This window comes from Mytilus galloprovincialis, chromosome 10, assembly GCF_965363235.1.
Source record: "Mytilus galloprovincialis chromosome 10, xbMytGall1.hap1.1, whole genome shotgun sequence".
Taxonomy (NCBI): Eukaryota; Metazoa; Mollusca; class Bivalvia; order Mytilida; family Mytilidae; genus Mytilus; species Mytilus galloprovincialis.
The window spans coordinates 17611315-17625415 of NC_134847.1; the positions used below are offsets into that span (position 1 = coordinate 17611315).

Here is a 14101-nt window from a genome sequence, read left to right on the forward strand (position 1 = left end):
GTAAACATTATTTCAAGTCAAGAGCCGATGGAAGTTGTTTCAAATGGTTGATTCCATTGAACTATGAAACGAAATAAAAAAAAAGATAAAACCATTTCTAGTTTTTCTCTCTTCTTTAGAAGCCATATATATTGTTTGAAGGTATGAGCAGCTGAGCTAGAAATCAACCTAATGCATATGAATACTGTAAATTCAGAAATTAATGTGTGCATTTATTATTGCGATTTTGTCATTTTAGGCTAAAATGCGATTTTAAATATTGCGATATTGAGAAAAATCCTGTTTAATTCATATAAAAAAATCAAAATGCAAGTTTAAATTATTGCGATTATAACCCTGTCGCATTTTTTGCAAAAATAAAAACAACACAATAATTTACATTATCAAAATGCAAGTTTAAATTATTGCGATTATAACCCTGTCGCATTTTTTGCAAAAATAAAAACAACACAATAATTTACATTATCAAAATGCAAGTTTAAATTATTGCGATTATAACCCTGTCGCATTTTTTGCAAAAATAAAAACAACACAATAATTTACATTATCAAAATGCAAGTTTAAATTATTGCGATTATAACCCTGTTGCATTTTTTGCAAAAATAAAAACAACACAATAATTTACATTATCAAAACATCTGTTAACTTATCGGGGACTGAAAAAATATCTATGCAAGACTGTTACTATTTGAAAATTGAGTTGATGTAAGAACTCTACAAAACAGACCAATTTTCATCTTTTATTTCGTATTTGAATGTTCCTAAATCAATCAAACAGTTACACATGAACATGTATACATGCACATGCATAAGGTTGGTTTTTATACGATTCAGCTCGAAAGGGTTGGCTAATTTGATATAAATAAAAGATGTGGGTCTATGTCTATAAGACAGCAGCAACCAAAGCAATAGATATAAGCAAAAGACATCTAGTGGGCAACATTTTCAACAAAACACAGGTTAATGCATTAAGTCGAACTCTAAAGTCAATAACAGTTGTGAGTTTGTTAACAAAAACAATCAAAGATCTGCTATTCCAAAGAACAAAAAACTTTAAGATATGACATATGACAAAACTACTGAAATACAATATGCAAAAACGTGTCTAGAAGGCAGGATTTGATTGTGTTCTCTGGTTGGAAGAGCTGACCAGCTGGTAGCTTAATGGTATCAAAATAGGTAAATCATGAGTTTATTCTGAATGACAAGGTTTTCAGACATTAATTATGAGAGTGTAGAGCAGCAGAATAATTTGGGTGACAAAGGTATATTATCTCTGTATTTTATAACAGGTATTGCTTATTGGTTTGTGTTCTGTTTTATTCTTTAGTGTTAAGTGTAACACATTTTAATGTTCTGTTTTATTCTTTAGTGTTAAGTGTAACACATTTTAGATTTCAAGCACCACTGATGAGAAATAATTTAAGAAATGTGGATATGGTATAAAAATTGGTCTTTCACATCATTAGCTTAGACCCCACAATAAAATACGACTGAAGGAGATATGAAATTAAGCTTAATGAGACCGTAACCCAACAACAAAAGCTATTCAAAAAGTACTCATTAACAAGTGTTACAAAAAATAATGGACAGATCAACAGGCCACACTGACCATCAACAACTAACACCACTGAGAAAATATGTAGGAACATCAATTGGTCCAGATAGCCTGAATTGGTGCAGGCATTTAAAGATTACCATATACCCTTCAACAATGAGCAAGATGCCTTTATTGATTTGACCAGCTGAAGCTTAAATACTTTGTAAATTTTAAAGAAGCATGACTTGATTTTGACCATACAAAGTTCTGGAGATATGATATAAACAAAGAAGATAACTAAAATGTATACTGTCCAATCATGTAAGTGCATCTTTGTGGAATTGGTTTTGTGAATACTTAACTCTCGCATTTGTACCTTAAAACATGGTAGAAAAAACATGACAAAATAGCATTTATATTATATTTCTTTATAGTGTTATTCAACATGTTTAAAACTGCCTAATATTTTATACATTTAACATGTTATTATAAATCTTGTACCAAACAAAAAAGTCCACTTTATAAATTTTAAATTTATCATGTTTGTATTAATCACTATAATTGACTTCATGCATGACTATTTATTCCATACTAAATTTTCATACTGTTTCATTATAACCAAGTAAAATATAAGTCTTTAATGGTTTTGGTAATGCATCTAGCACAAGTTTAAGTTTGTCTCCTGTAAAGTGTTGAAGTATTACAGCTCTTACTTGGAATTTCAAATTGAGCACAACTGGTAGTTTAACAGTTGTTACTGTCTGCTGAATTAAACCACTATTCTGTTGAGATTTTGACAGCCTATACACATTCACCACAGAACTGCAGGTCGACATTTCTGTAGCAAGTAAACTTGTTTTCTGTTCCTTTGTTTTGCTGCATTTTAGATATACATTGATTTTAAATGAAAACGTTGCCTCTAAGGTCTCTGCTCTAAAACCAAATACTGCAACAAATGTGTTAACTGTAGGAAAACAAGTTAGAATTATTAAATCACAAGTTCTATCATACAATAGAGATGTCTGACAAAGGGACATAACTGTATTTTCTTCCGAGCAGGTGTCTGCACTGTTATCTCCATCAATATAATCAATGCTGAATGTATTTATACAATGATCTTTGGCAGCTTTTACTTCTTGTGTTGTCATGTCATATATTCGTAGATGACATTTTGATGAAATGTTATTAAATTCTACCATCAATAGTTGACTTGGATAGTGTGGAAGAAATCTGACACAAGTGTATTTCTTGTCATGCAGCTTTGACTTGCCAATGTTACAGATTTCACCATTCACTATCAAGAGAATGTTTGCATATCTATTTAGTTTTAGCACAGCTTGTGGCAGTCTTAGTAATAAAAGCTTCTTGTCTGTGCTAATGTGACATTCTACCGGTGCCACAGTCATTATATCACGACTAAAATAACACACAGAATCCTTAAATACATTTACCGATTTGTTGTCTACGTCCACAGAGAAGAATTGTATGTGTGAAACTGTGGTACAAATAAATTGAAAAACATAAAAACTTCCTTTACACCCAATACAAATGGGCTGACCAATAATTCTCTTGCTAGTTATTTCCTTTGGCACTTGAACTGCATTCCTGGTAATTCTATTAGTTCCGTCTGATTGAGGTATGAATTCTGTTATTATCAGGTCTTGACTTTTTTTATCAATTGCAGTATTTATGAATTTATTTTCTACACAATGAGGCAAAACATACTGAAACACAAAAATAGGCAGTTTTCCTGAATCGTCCATCTTAACACTTGAGGCACAAACAATAGAATCAGTTAGGGGAAATCTGAAATATATATATGTCATGACTGAATTATGAACACATAGTATGAAACTGCCATAGCCAATATTTGACTGTCATACCAGTTAATAGAAAAAGTCTTGTTTACTGAACATTGCATATATATCAGAACAAATATGTGTATCGTTTATAATGAAGGTCAAGAGTATAGGCCTTTTTTTAGGATTTGTTGGGGCACTGTGGTGTCAGAGCATTTTAAATTAGTCAAAGAGTACCATTTTACAGTGTAGAATTTTGGTAAATTCTTCATCTATATGTCTTGATCGAGTTCTTGGTCTCATCGTACAGACCATGAACCAAGAAACTGTCAGGTTGAAGAACAAATGAAAGCAGTGTAAAATTGTCGTCCACCAAATATTGCAATTTTCAATTTTTGAGAACTCATGATCCTGCATACTGGTAATACTATTTATGCATAATTTGGTCATGTTGGAAAATTACAAGATCATGCGTTTCTCCATGACTGATTATGAGATCTCTACACTAAATCTGTTGGATGTGCACTGAATGAAACTTTAGAATGGGAGATCATGTTGTAATTAGCTTTCTGCAATTAATTTTTTATCAGTGCTTTATGTCTTATGTTTTTCATTTGTTTTTATGTTCTATTTGTGCCTTGTACAGGTTTTTTGAGATAAATCCAATTATGTTGTGTGTTTACTCCCCTGTCCAAGGTTAGGGGAGGATTGAGCTTTCACAAATATAACATCACCACATTCTTTATGTGAGTCTCCCAAGTCATGGTTCATTGGTTGTTGTTTGTTCATGTCTGGCATATTTGTTTTTTTTGTTAATTGTTTTGTTGTTAATACCTAGGCCTCCAGTTTCCTTGATTGAATTCGTTTGCTTTTTTCGTTTATAGCTGAATATATATATATACTGTATGGGTTTTTCTCCTAGTTGGTATGTGGCCTATAATTGGTTATATCCCACAGGCACTTGTTTCTCATAAATATATGTTTACAGTGGGTCTTCCAATGGATAGGTACAAGTGTAAGGGATAAATTTGTCCTGGTAAAATATGTCTGGGCGGACGAATATTACTAGTATAAAAAGTCCATGGTTACAGAATTTACTAGTATATTTAGACCGATGCTAGTAATATATGTCCCCAGAATAATTTTCCTAGGTATAATCATGTCCTTTAAAATCCTATAATAAATTCAATTACACTTAAACTATGGAAATTTAAATGTTATGTTTTAGTAATGTTTAAGAGTTGCATAGTTATATTTTTGATAAAATTCATGTCCCCAGACTAATTTTCCTAGGAAATCATGTCCATGTCATTAATAGTCCTAAGTTAAAATGTCCATGCCCTTAATCAGTGTTAATTTTAAAAGGTGAATATGAATGTAATATGTTTTAATATTGTTAAAGGCAAAACGAAAGAGTTGTGTATCAATCTGTTTAATAAAATTTGTCTCCAGACTAATTTTTCTAGGAAATAATGTCCAAGCCCTTAATTTTAAAAGGTGAATATAAATGTTATGTTTTAATATTGTTAAAGAGTTGTGTATCAATTTTTTTTAATAAAATTTATGTTCTCAGACTAATTTTCCTAGGAAATCATGTCCATGTCCCTAGGTAAAATTGTCCATGTCCTTTATTATAAAAGGAAAATGTTATAAGCAATGAGAAAATGTCCTTCATTTTAATTCGAAAAAAATAAGGAAATTTTCCAATCTTATCTAACATTTTTTTCCTTCTATTTTGAATATACTTTATGATATAATAAAACTTAGAAAAACAAGTCTTGGGACAATTTTTCCTAGGAAAACATGTGCCAGACATAATTTACTAGCTATGAACTTATTTTCCCAGGAACATTTGTCCTAGGATTTATATTCCTAGTAAAATCATGGACATGGACTTGATTAACTAGGGAAAAAAGTCTGGCGGACAAATTTTTTTACCGGACCAAATTTTTTTACCGGACCAAATTTTCTGTTACATAAGTGCCTGTGTTATATCCACTTAAATTAAGCACTGGCATGACTGGATGATTAGTTGTTGCATTGGCAATCATATAACATTTGATTATTTTATATAAAATTTGGTTTATCCATTCAAAAGAAAAGCTCAGATGTTGGTAATTCCCATGTTATTGAAAGTTTCATTGACTAAAAATCGTCCTGAACATGCATGAACTATTTGCCACTGGACGTTAATCAATAAACTAAGAAAAAGGCTAAATACAGGTTCAAAACTTAGATATTACTTTACAAAATCCTCTGAATCTTTGTTTCCCTAAAGCTACTAAATCCTCTGAACCTTTTGTTTCCCTAAAGCTACTTAAGACTATTTTTAAAGGGAATGAAAAGGACATTTGTGTGTGTCCACACTTATTCTCTTTATGAAGAAAATTACAAAAAAAATGCAGACAAATGTTAACTTTTTAAGTATATATACCTTCACCAATATAATAAAGCCAATATAGTTCATACCAGTGTCATCTGTAGTCAATATATGAAGTGACTTTTAACGTGGCGAAATCTACACGTTACGGAAGATGCACTTGGATCTTCTCGGGATTTTTCCATTCACTAGTCATAAAAACATAAACAAAACTATGGCAGGTAAACACGTGGGAAGAATATGTTTTAAATAGTAAATTACGGCATGACAGTAATTTATAATCTAAAGCTTCACTAACAAGAATAACTTATGCTCAAAATTACTAGTATAACATTTGCCTTGTCGGCCTTATTTGCTTTGTTTTTGAAAGACCCAACCCTTTTGCATATATTATGCCAGTGGCTATCCTTAGAATTAACTCCTGCAACAGTGCAAACCATACATGTCATATGCAATAGCAGAGTATGACTTTGTCTCTTGATATCTTTTTAAAACATTTCCCCTGTCTAACTAGGTATTTCTTCTAAACAGGTAATTTGTAGGGTGCAAATTTTGTAGTCCAAATAATAATAGGCACTGGCTACGGTTACATGGAAATGTAACAATAATAAAAATATTATTGTTACATCGGAGACTAATTGCCGGAATGCAAAGTTGGGTAAGGAACCGATTAATTACGAATGTAACAATAATTATTGAGGCTACGGTTACATTGCGTTATTGTTACATGAAAATCAGCAATGTACTCTAGATTGATTAAACTTTTAAAATATTCTATAGTTGTATTGCTTTATTCTTTCATATGTACCAAATAATACTTGTAATAATGATAAATTAAATATTATTATTCCGCAACAAATCATGGTGTTTGAATAGTTTTAAGTATAAATGGTTTTGATGTTCTTAAAGATACTACTTCAGATTAGGAGTGCCAAAGGCGAACATATTGTTCAATGGTTTCACTTTTAAGTATTTAACTGCACACCTAATCTTATTACTGCCATCATACTTTGAACAATGGATGAAGAGACTCCTTAGCATTACCAATTTTGTTTAAAATGAAACTGAAACAATATCAAGACACACATTTCATACAGATATACAAACGCAGTTCTAAAAAAATGATACATCAAAGTTTGCTAACTTTGAACTAAAATACTGGGAACTTCTGTATACATGTATCCATGGAGGACGTAATTTCGTGCATGAAAAATGTGTCGGACTTAAACATGCTTTAAAAACCACTAACTGATTGTAAATACAATATTAAAGAAATTGTATGTATTGTAAATATAAAAAAGATGTCTTCAACTTTTATTATTTAGTACATATTACTAGTCCCATCGTACATTAATTACTGTTTTTCATGTAACAATAACGCAATGTAACCGTAGCCTCAATAATTATTGTTACATTCGTAATTAATCAGGTCCTTACCCAACCATGCATTCCGGTATTTAATCTCCAATGTAACAATAATATTTTTATTATTGTTACATTTCCATGTAACCGTAGCCAGTGCCATAATAATATGACATCTTGAAAGGCTATTATATTTTTTTTCTTTGATGCCTTACATGGACGCAGGAAGGTGAAAAAGCAAAAATTTTAAATAGCCTTCCAAGACGTCATAATTATTTGGACTACAAATTTTGTAACCCATGGCAAGAGCATAATCATGATAATATGTTTATCTCAAATGATCATTGTACAATATATATCAGACAGTTAAAAAAAGTGGTATTTGAATCTGGTATACCTGGCAAAAAAATTGTTAGCTTCCTTTCTTACAAATGAGCTTTTATAAGGGTGTAGCATAGCTAATAAAGTGCTGTTTTAATTCTACTAGATAATGGTTTCTCCAACGTCTTGAAAGGCTATGTTATATTTTATGCCTTCACTTCGCAGTAAGGCGTCAAAGCAAATAAATGAAATAGCCTTTCAAGAAGTCATTATTATTTGGACTAGATAATGGGACACACTGCTATACATGTAACTCATGCTTACACGTAAAACTAATTACCCTTAAAGTTACTTAACCATGGCCCATGTTCCAGCCCTTAAAAAACTAATCCATTGCCCTTGTTCCTGCCCTTAAAAATAGCATACAGTTACACTGTCTGAGAGTCAAGTTAATTTATCTCTCTTTTAATAGAACTCAGTGCTATTTACTTCATTTAAAATGGGGAAGTGTTATTCCCATTAGAATTAAAATTTCTTGAATCGTTAATTGCTTATATAGCTGCTCACTGAGTAGGTATCTGCTTTAAAATGTATTCATTGAAATATTTTCAATGGATAGTTACGGATTTAATATTTAATAGGAAAGAGAAAAGACAGTATACAACTTGCAAACAAGCTCGACAAGCTGGCATAAGTGTATCAAATCCTCCCTTCACTATTATTTACATTTAAAACCAGTGAGACTTACAAATCTAAATTTAAAAAGTTATGACTGTATCTTTAACCAATATTTTTTTTGTTTCTTTGCTCATGTTGCTTGCAATTGCAATTGACTCAGAATTTTACAGGAAATCCATAGGATTTATGTTTCTGAGAATTTCAAAAAATTAAACTCATTTGCCTAAATCCATGTCATCAATGTTTTTTCTTCTTTTTAGAATGGAAATAATAACATATTTGTAAATTGGTAAAAACTTCTATTTTTAGGGGTTCTCAGATAATTGCTTATTAATTTACAAACTGTATTAAGTCTATGACTGATAATCTTTATAGTTTCATCAAATAAAAAAAATAAATATATATATATATATTATAAATTGATTTGTCTGTAACGTCAGAGTACCCAAATGGCACCTATTTTGACAGTTTTTTAACCTACGTTTATTTACACTACAAAAGTTTTCATTATATGTTTATTTTGTAGATGTATCATTATTTATTATATGGTTTCACCAATTACATTTTGAATCCATATGGAATCATAGAAAAATTGGTCTAAACTGACCTCCAAACCATCAATGATTCTTAAATGAGGAGTACCCAAATTGCATCCATGCTTAAATTCGCATCGTCAAAAGTCTAATAACAGAGCTTTTGTTTAATTATTTCAAATATTTTAAACAATCGGCTATAAGTCCATGCTTACTCTTCATTTTTTACATTTTTTAAGAAATAGATGCTTGTAACATATTGTATTTGCTCCTTTTAAAAAGATGACGTTTTGATTACGTCGCATGGTGACGTTTCAGTACATTTTGCTTTTTCAGTAACACTTCCATCTGTTGATAAATACTATGAACGTTTTGTGCATATCTAAATAGTTTTACCTATGTTGAAAGATGTGCATAGTATCAAATCATAAAAATATAAATGTAAGATTTCCGCTGCTATTTTTTCTAAATAGGTGCAATTTGGGTACCGTTACGTTACACTGTAAGGGAATAAACATAAATAAATGTGAAATGATTAATGGCCAATGAGACAACTATCCAATTGATTCTAAATGATGTGGAATTAAAAAAAAAATATAGAAACAGAAAAGAAGATGTGGTATGATTGCCAATGAGACAACTCTTCACAAGAGACCAATGACAAAAATCACAGAAAAACAAATATATATAACCCAGCAACAAACAAAAACCACTAAATTACAGGCTCCTGACTTGGGACAGGCACATACAGAATGTTAACTGGTCAACTGATTTCTCACCCCTCCCCTAACATGGGACAGTGGTGTAAAAGAACAGCATAAGTTGGAACTATAAACATCAGTTGAAATAAAACTTCACTCATCAGATGGATACAAATAGAAATACATCTAAAATAAACACAAAGTTAAAATGGCTGTTTTGAAAGCCCTGCAACGTTTATTAAAGTCAAAGACACAAAACTAGTTCAATTATCCAAATGGATGGATACTTTCTGGTACTGTGGATTCATTTATTTTTCTTTGGTACCAGTTTTCGTTGATTGAGGACAATTTTCATTTACTTGGATATTTGATTTTGTAGCATTTCCAATGTCTGCATACTTACCTATATAAAATTTGGAATTCATTAGACATTGAAATTCGTGATTCCAAGGTAACCACAAAATCCAAAAAACAGTAGTATACCGCTGTTCAAACTCATAAATCCATGGACAAAAAACAAAATCGAGGTAATTACAAACTAAAACTGAGGGAAACCCATTAAATATAAGAGGAGAACAACGACACAACACTACAATGTAACACACACAGAAACAGATCAAGCATCAGACAAAATCCCACGAGAATAACAAATATAACATCAAAACCAAATACATGAATTTGGGATAGACAAGTATCGTGACACGTCTTATCGCAATGTGAATTTACACTTTTATGACTTTTAATCTACTTGTAGAAAAATTATGATACAAATATGTACTTGATCTTATTGTCTAAAACAAATTTCTTTTTTGACAGATTTTGCAGACTGTGAAGGTCAGTTCGAAGACTATGAAGGTCAGCTGATCGACTATGAGGAAGACAAAGACATCGATGAAATTGAAGATGATGATGATGATGTATGGGATGGAGATGGAGAGGAAAGTCCAGAGGAAAATCAATGTTTGTTTTGTGATCAGATATTTTCTTCGGTAGATGAAGTATTTGCACATTGTGAAAAAGAACACTTTTTCAACATCATAGACATTGGTAGAAAATGGAAGTTAGATTGTATACAGTATATCAAAATGATCAACTATATCAGGTCAAAGGTAAAGCTTGCTGTCTTAATTATTCACTATTTATATAAGCTCATTGATAAAAAAAAAAAATTCTTCAAATTCCTCAAAAGTATTTCTTCATCTGAAAATGTATTATTCATATCAAAAGATAAGAGATACAGGGTATGTGTAAATGAGGTAGGGAAACAACCACAAATTCGAGGACATCTAGAGGGCAACATAAACTTTTCAAGAATACGCAGATGTGACCCTGTCTTTGAATGTTGTATTTTGGAACCAAAAGGTTTATATCATTATTTTTTGGGGGCAGATTTTAATAGGAAAAGATAGTAACTGAGTATTTTCATATAGTAAGTTATAAAAATTTGTGGTATCATTTTTTTTTTTATTCCACAACATTTTCACTGAATCTTTATTTTGTTCATTGTATTCAATAGTAATTTTCGTCTTCGCTTAAAAACAATTCCTTAGACCAAAAATATGCATGAAATTTTATCATATAGAGGTTGCTTAAAGGGTTTATTTGTATATTGCATAACAAATAAACATCCTTTCTGCTCATAATCAGCTGTTTTTCACATTTTGTAAACTATTTCAATGGGAGATAACTCATACAATCTAAGAAATTTGGGGTTAATATGAAGTATTGTATTATTGTTATCATGTTGGACAAAAACAACTTTTCCAACCTTTTGTAAACAAGTTTACTCACATACTTACTGCCCTTGTACGCTATTGGCAATCTCAATAGGAGACAACACCTGCAATTTAACTTAAGAAAATTGGAGGTAAATGTTGGCGTGAATATAAGGGATAATGTAGAAATATCAATAGTTTTGTTTTATAATTTTTACCATGTAACATTTTTCAATTGGACATGTTAAATTTTTTACAGAAGCCAACATCTCTTGAAATTACACAATTGAAAGGAGACAAGCCACTGTGGGACTCAGATGATTACCTTAAGCCACACAACATGGAAGATGGACTGCTCCAATATGGTAATACAAATTAAAGTGAAATATTTCTCAGTTTTTATCCCGGAGTGTAAAATGTTTTGCTGGAGTGAGGTGCTTTTACAGCAGGGTAATTTACTAATCAGATTGGAAGAATCTTGCTTCATAAGAAATAAGAAATAATCTGATTTACTACCATTTTATATACTGAAAATTCAGAAATTATTGCGTGCATTTATTATTGCCATTTTACATGTTTTATCATTTTAGACTAAAATGGGGTTTTAAGTTTTGAGGTATTCAGAAAAAAAATGTTTGATTAATATAAAAAAAATCAAAAATGCGAGTTTTAATTATTGCTTTTATTACCCCGTAACATTTATTAAGTAAGCAAAAACATAAACTGTATTAATAATAAAAAAAGACAAATAAAATGCATCAACCTATGGATTTTACCAAAAAATATTTTATTCATAGAGAGCAGAAGGTGCTTATATTGATTATGGTTGTTTTTGAAAATCTGAAAACATTTTCATACATTAACATGATCAACAGATGGCATAATTATTTTGAATTTAATGCATGGTGTGGTAATATGAAATGCCATCCCATTGCCAACATTAATTTGTTTAGATGGGCATACATAAACTTAAATAATCCATTTAATTTATTTACACACTTTTCTTCATTTAGATATTGAATATTTCATCAGTCAAAAAGTTGGGAAAGATGTACAAAATGGAGCAACGAGTGTAGACTCCAATAGCAGTGAACAGGGACATAAACAACAAACACCTGTTGTCATGACACCATCTGAATACCATAGCCTCTGTTTGAAGTTGCAAGGAGCCAATGAGAGAGCAGAATCTGCAGAAACTGAATTGCAAAGGGCTTTACATGACCTTCAGAAAATGAGGTAAGTTTTCTTTTTCTTATGAAAACAACAGACGAAAACTTATAAAATTTATATTGGTGAAAATACAAAACCCTTATTACAAAACATTATATTGACAGCAAAAGCTCACGGTATATGAATCCATCAAAATCAAAGGAGGATAACTGTGTTCTCGGACCAGAATATCAATCAGTATACACATCCAATGAATTTAGCATTAAAATGTCACAAATAGGCTGAGAAAAAAAACATAATCTCTAATAAGCTGTATCACATACAGTTCAGAATTTCAAGTTGGAACTTAGTGATTTGTTTGAATAAAAATTAAACAATGCATTGCTTCATTATTGACATGAGGATGTTTTGTAACTGCTCAATAACCAACATACAAACTCATCTTTTTACAAAATTTAAAACTTTCAGAATTTTTAACTTCATTATAAACTACTGATAATAATGTCCATGTAGTTCAAACTTTGGAAGTTCTACTATAATTCCCAATTTGTAACATTTAAATAGACAACTTTTGAATTTGTGCCACTGGTGTAACTCATTCATTAAAAAAATCTCCAGTTTAGTGTATCACAAATTTTCAGTTTTAATAACTGTGTAAACCATGCAACAATTCTGAAATGCATAATTCTGTATAATGTCAGTATTGTTGAAATTTAAGCTTTATATTTACAGAACCATGGTACAGAATTTGGTGATGTCACAGCCAAATGAACCAATCAAACCAGAGAGTGCAGTACACACCTTGACAGAAGATGAAGATGAGGAGTATTTTGGATCGTATGCTCATTTCAGTATTCATGAAGATATGTTAAAGGTAGTTAACGAAATATGAGCTAAGTCTGATAGAAACTGACCTTACTGAAATGAATATCAATACATCTGTTAAGGATGTTCGCTCCTTGTGTACTTAAATTTTTGTCAGATATTCAAAATCCTCTGGTTTTATCCATCTAGTGACCATTAAAATTTTTGCCCATTTTAAAAGCCCTATTTTTCTTTTCATAATTTTATTACACATAGTTTTATAAGGCATATCTGAAAACCTTATAAAATCCTTGTTATTTTTTTATTGTTTTTGAAAGACAAATGATGACAATGTTAATTGTATGAAAAGTCTAGAGAGAAATATTTCCCGCCAAATTTTCAGTGGCTTATATCTCGAAAACAAGCACACGGACCCCTAATTTTTTTCAGCTTTTCTAGTTTCTTTATTATATACTATCAATTTTCAAAAGCTTGTTATTTTGAAACAGAGTAGCGAACATCCTTAACCTATTTCAGGTTGAAAAAATTTTATCCAAAGTATGTAACTGTTTCAAAATTAAGTTGATATGAGAACCCTACAAAACAGACCAACATTCATAATTTTGTTTCCTATTTAAGGTAGTACCCAACACCTTGACTAAAATTAATTTGGCTTGTTTAACTTTCATAAAAATTTTGATAGAATATTTACTTTGATCCTTTGAAAAAATTATAAAAATTTCCAAAAACTTCAACCAATCACTGTCTCAGAAAAAAATTGTTTGATATGTAGCAGTTTGACAAACACTAATTTTGATCATTGAAAAGCTTAATTGTTTAACTGATTTTACAGAGTTATCTCTCTGTAGTGTTAGGTACCACTTTAAATGTTCCAAAGTCAATCAAAGTTATATACATGTACATGTATATGTGCACTTGCATAAGACGGTTTTCTATCTGATGCACCTCATATTATGAAGGTATTTCATGTATAAGATAAGATAAGAATACAAATTTTTATTAGTCTAATCAAGAACCCATAAAGGGCATCATTTTACAACACAATATTATTGGAAAAAGCAAAACAGTATATATCGG

The 14101-nt window shown here is 30.7% G+C and overlaps 1 protein-coding gene across 1 annotated transcript in view; it reads left to right on the top strand.

Annotated features, from left to right (window-relative positions):
* The first annotated feature begins 5853 nt into the window (after positions 1-5853).
* The window catches only part of LOC143049950 (protein arginine N-methyltransferase 3-like), a 30676-nt gene continuing 22428 nt past the window's right edge, over positions 5854-14101 (top strand). Inside the window, exons 1-5 of the mRNA XM_076223724.1 lie at positions 5854-5940; positions 10131-10423; positions 11289-11394; positions 12043-12265; positions 12932-13073. Of these exons, the coding sequence (XP_076079839.1) occupies positions 5874-5940; positions 10131-10423; positions 11289-11394; positions 12043-12265; positions 12932-13073 (831 nt within the window). The 5' untranslated portion in view covers positions 5854-5873. The remainder of the gene's footprint in view (positions 5941-10130; positions 10424-11288; positions 11395-12042; positions 12266-12931; positions 13074-14101) is intronic.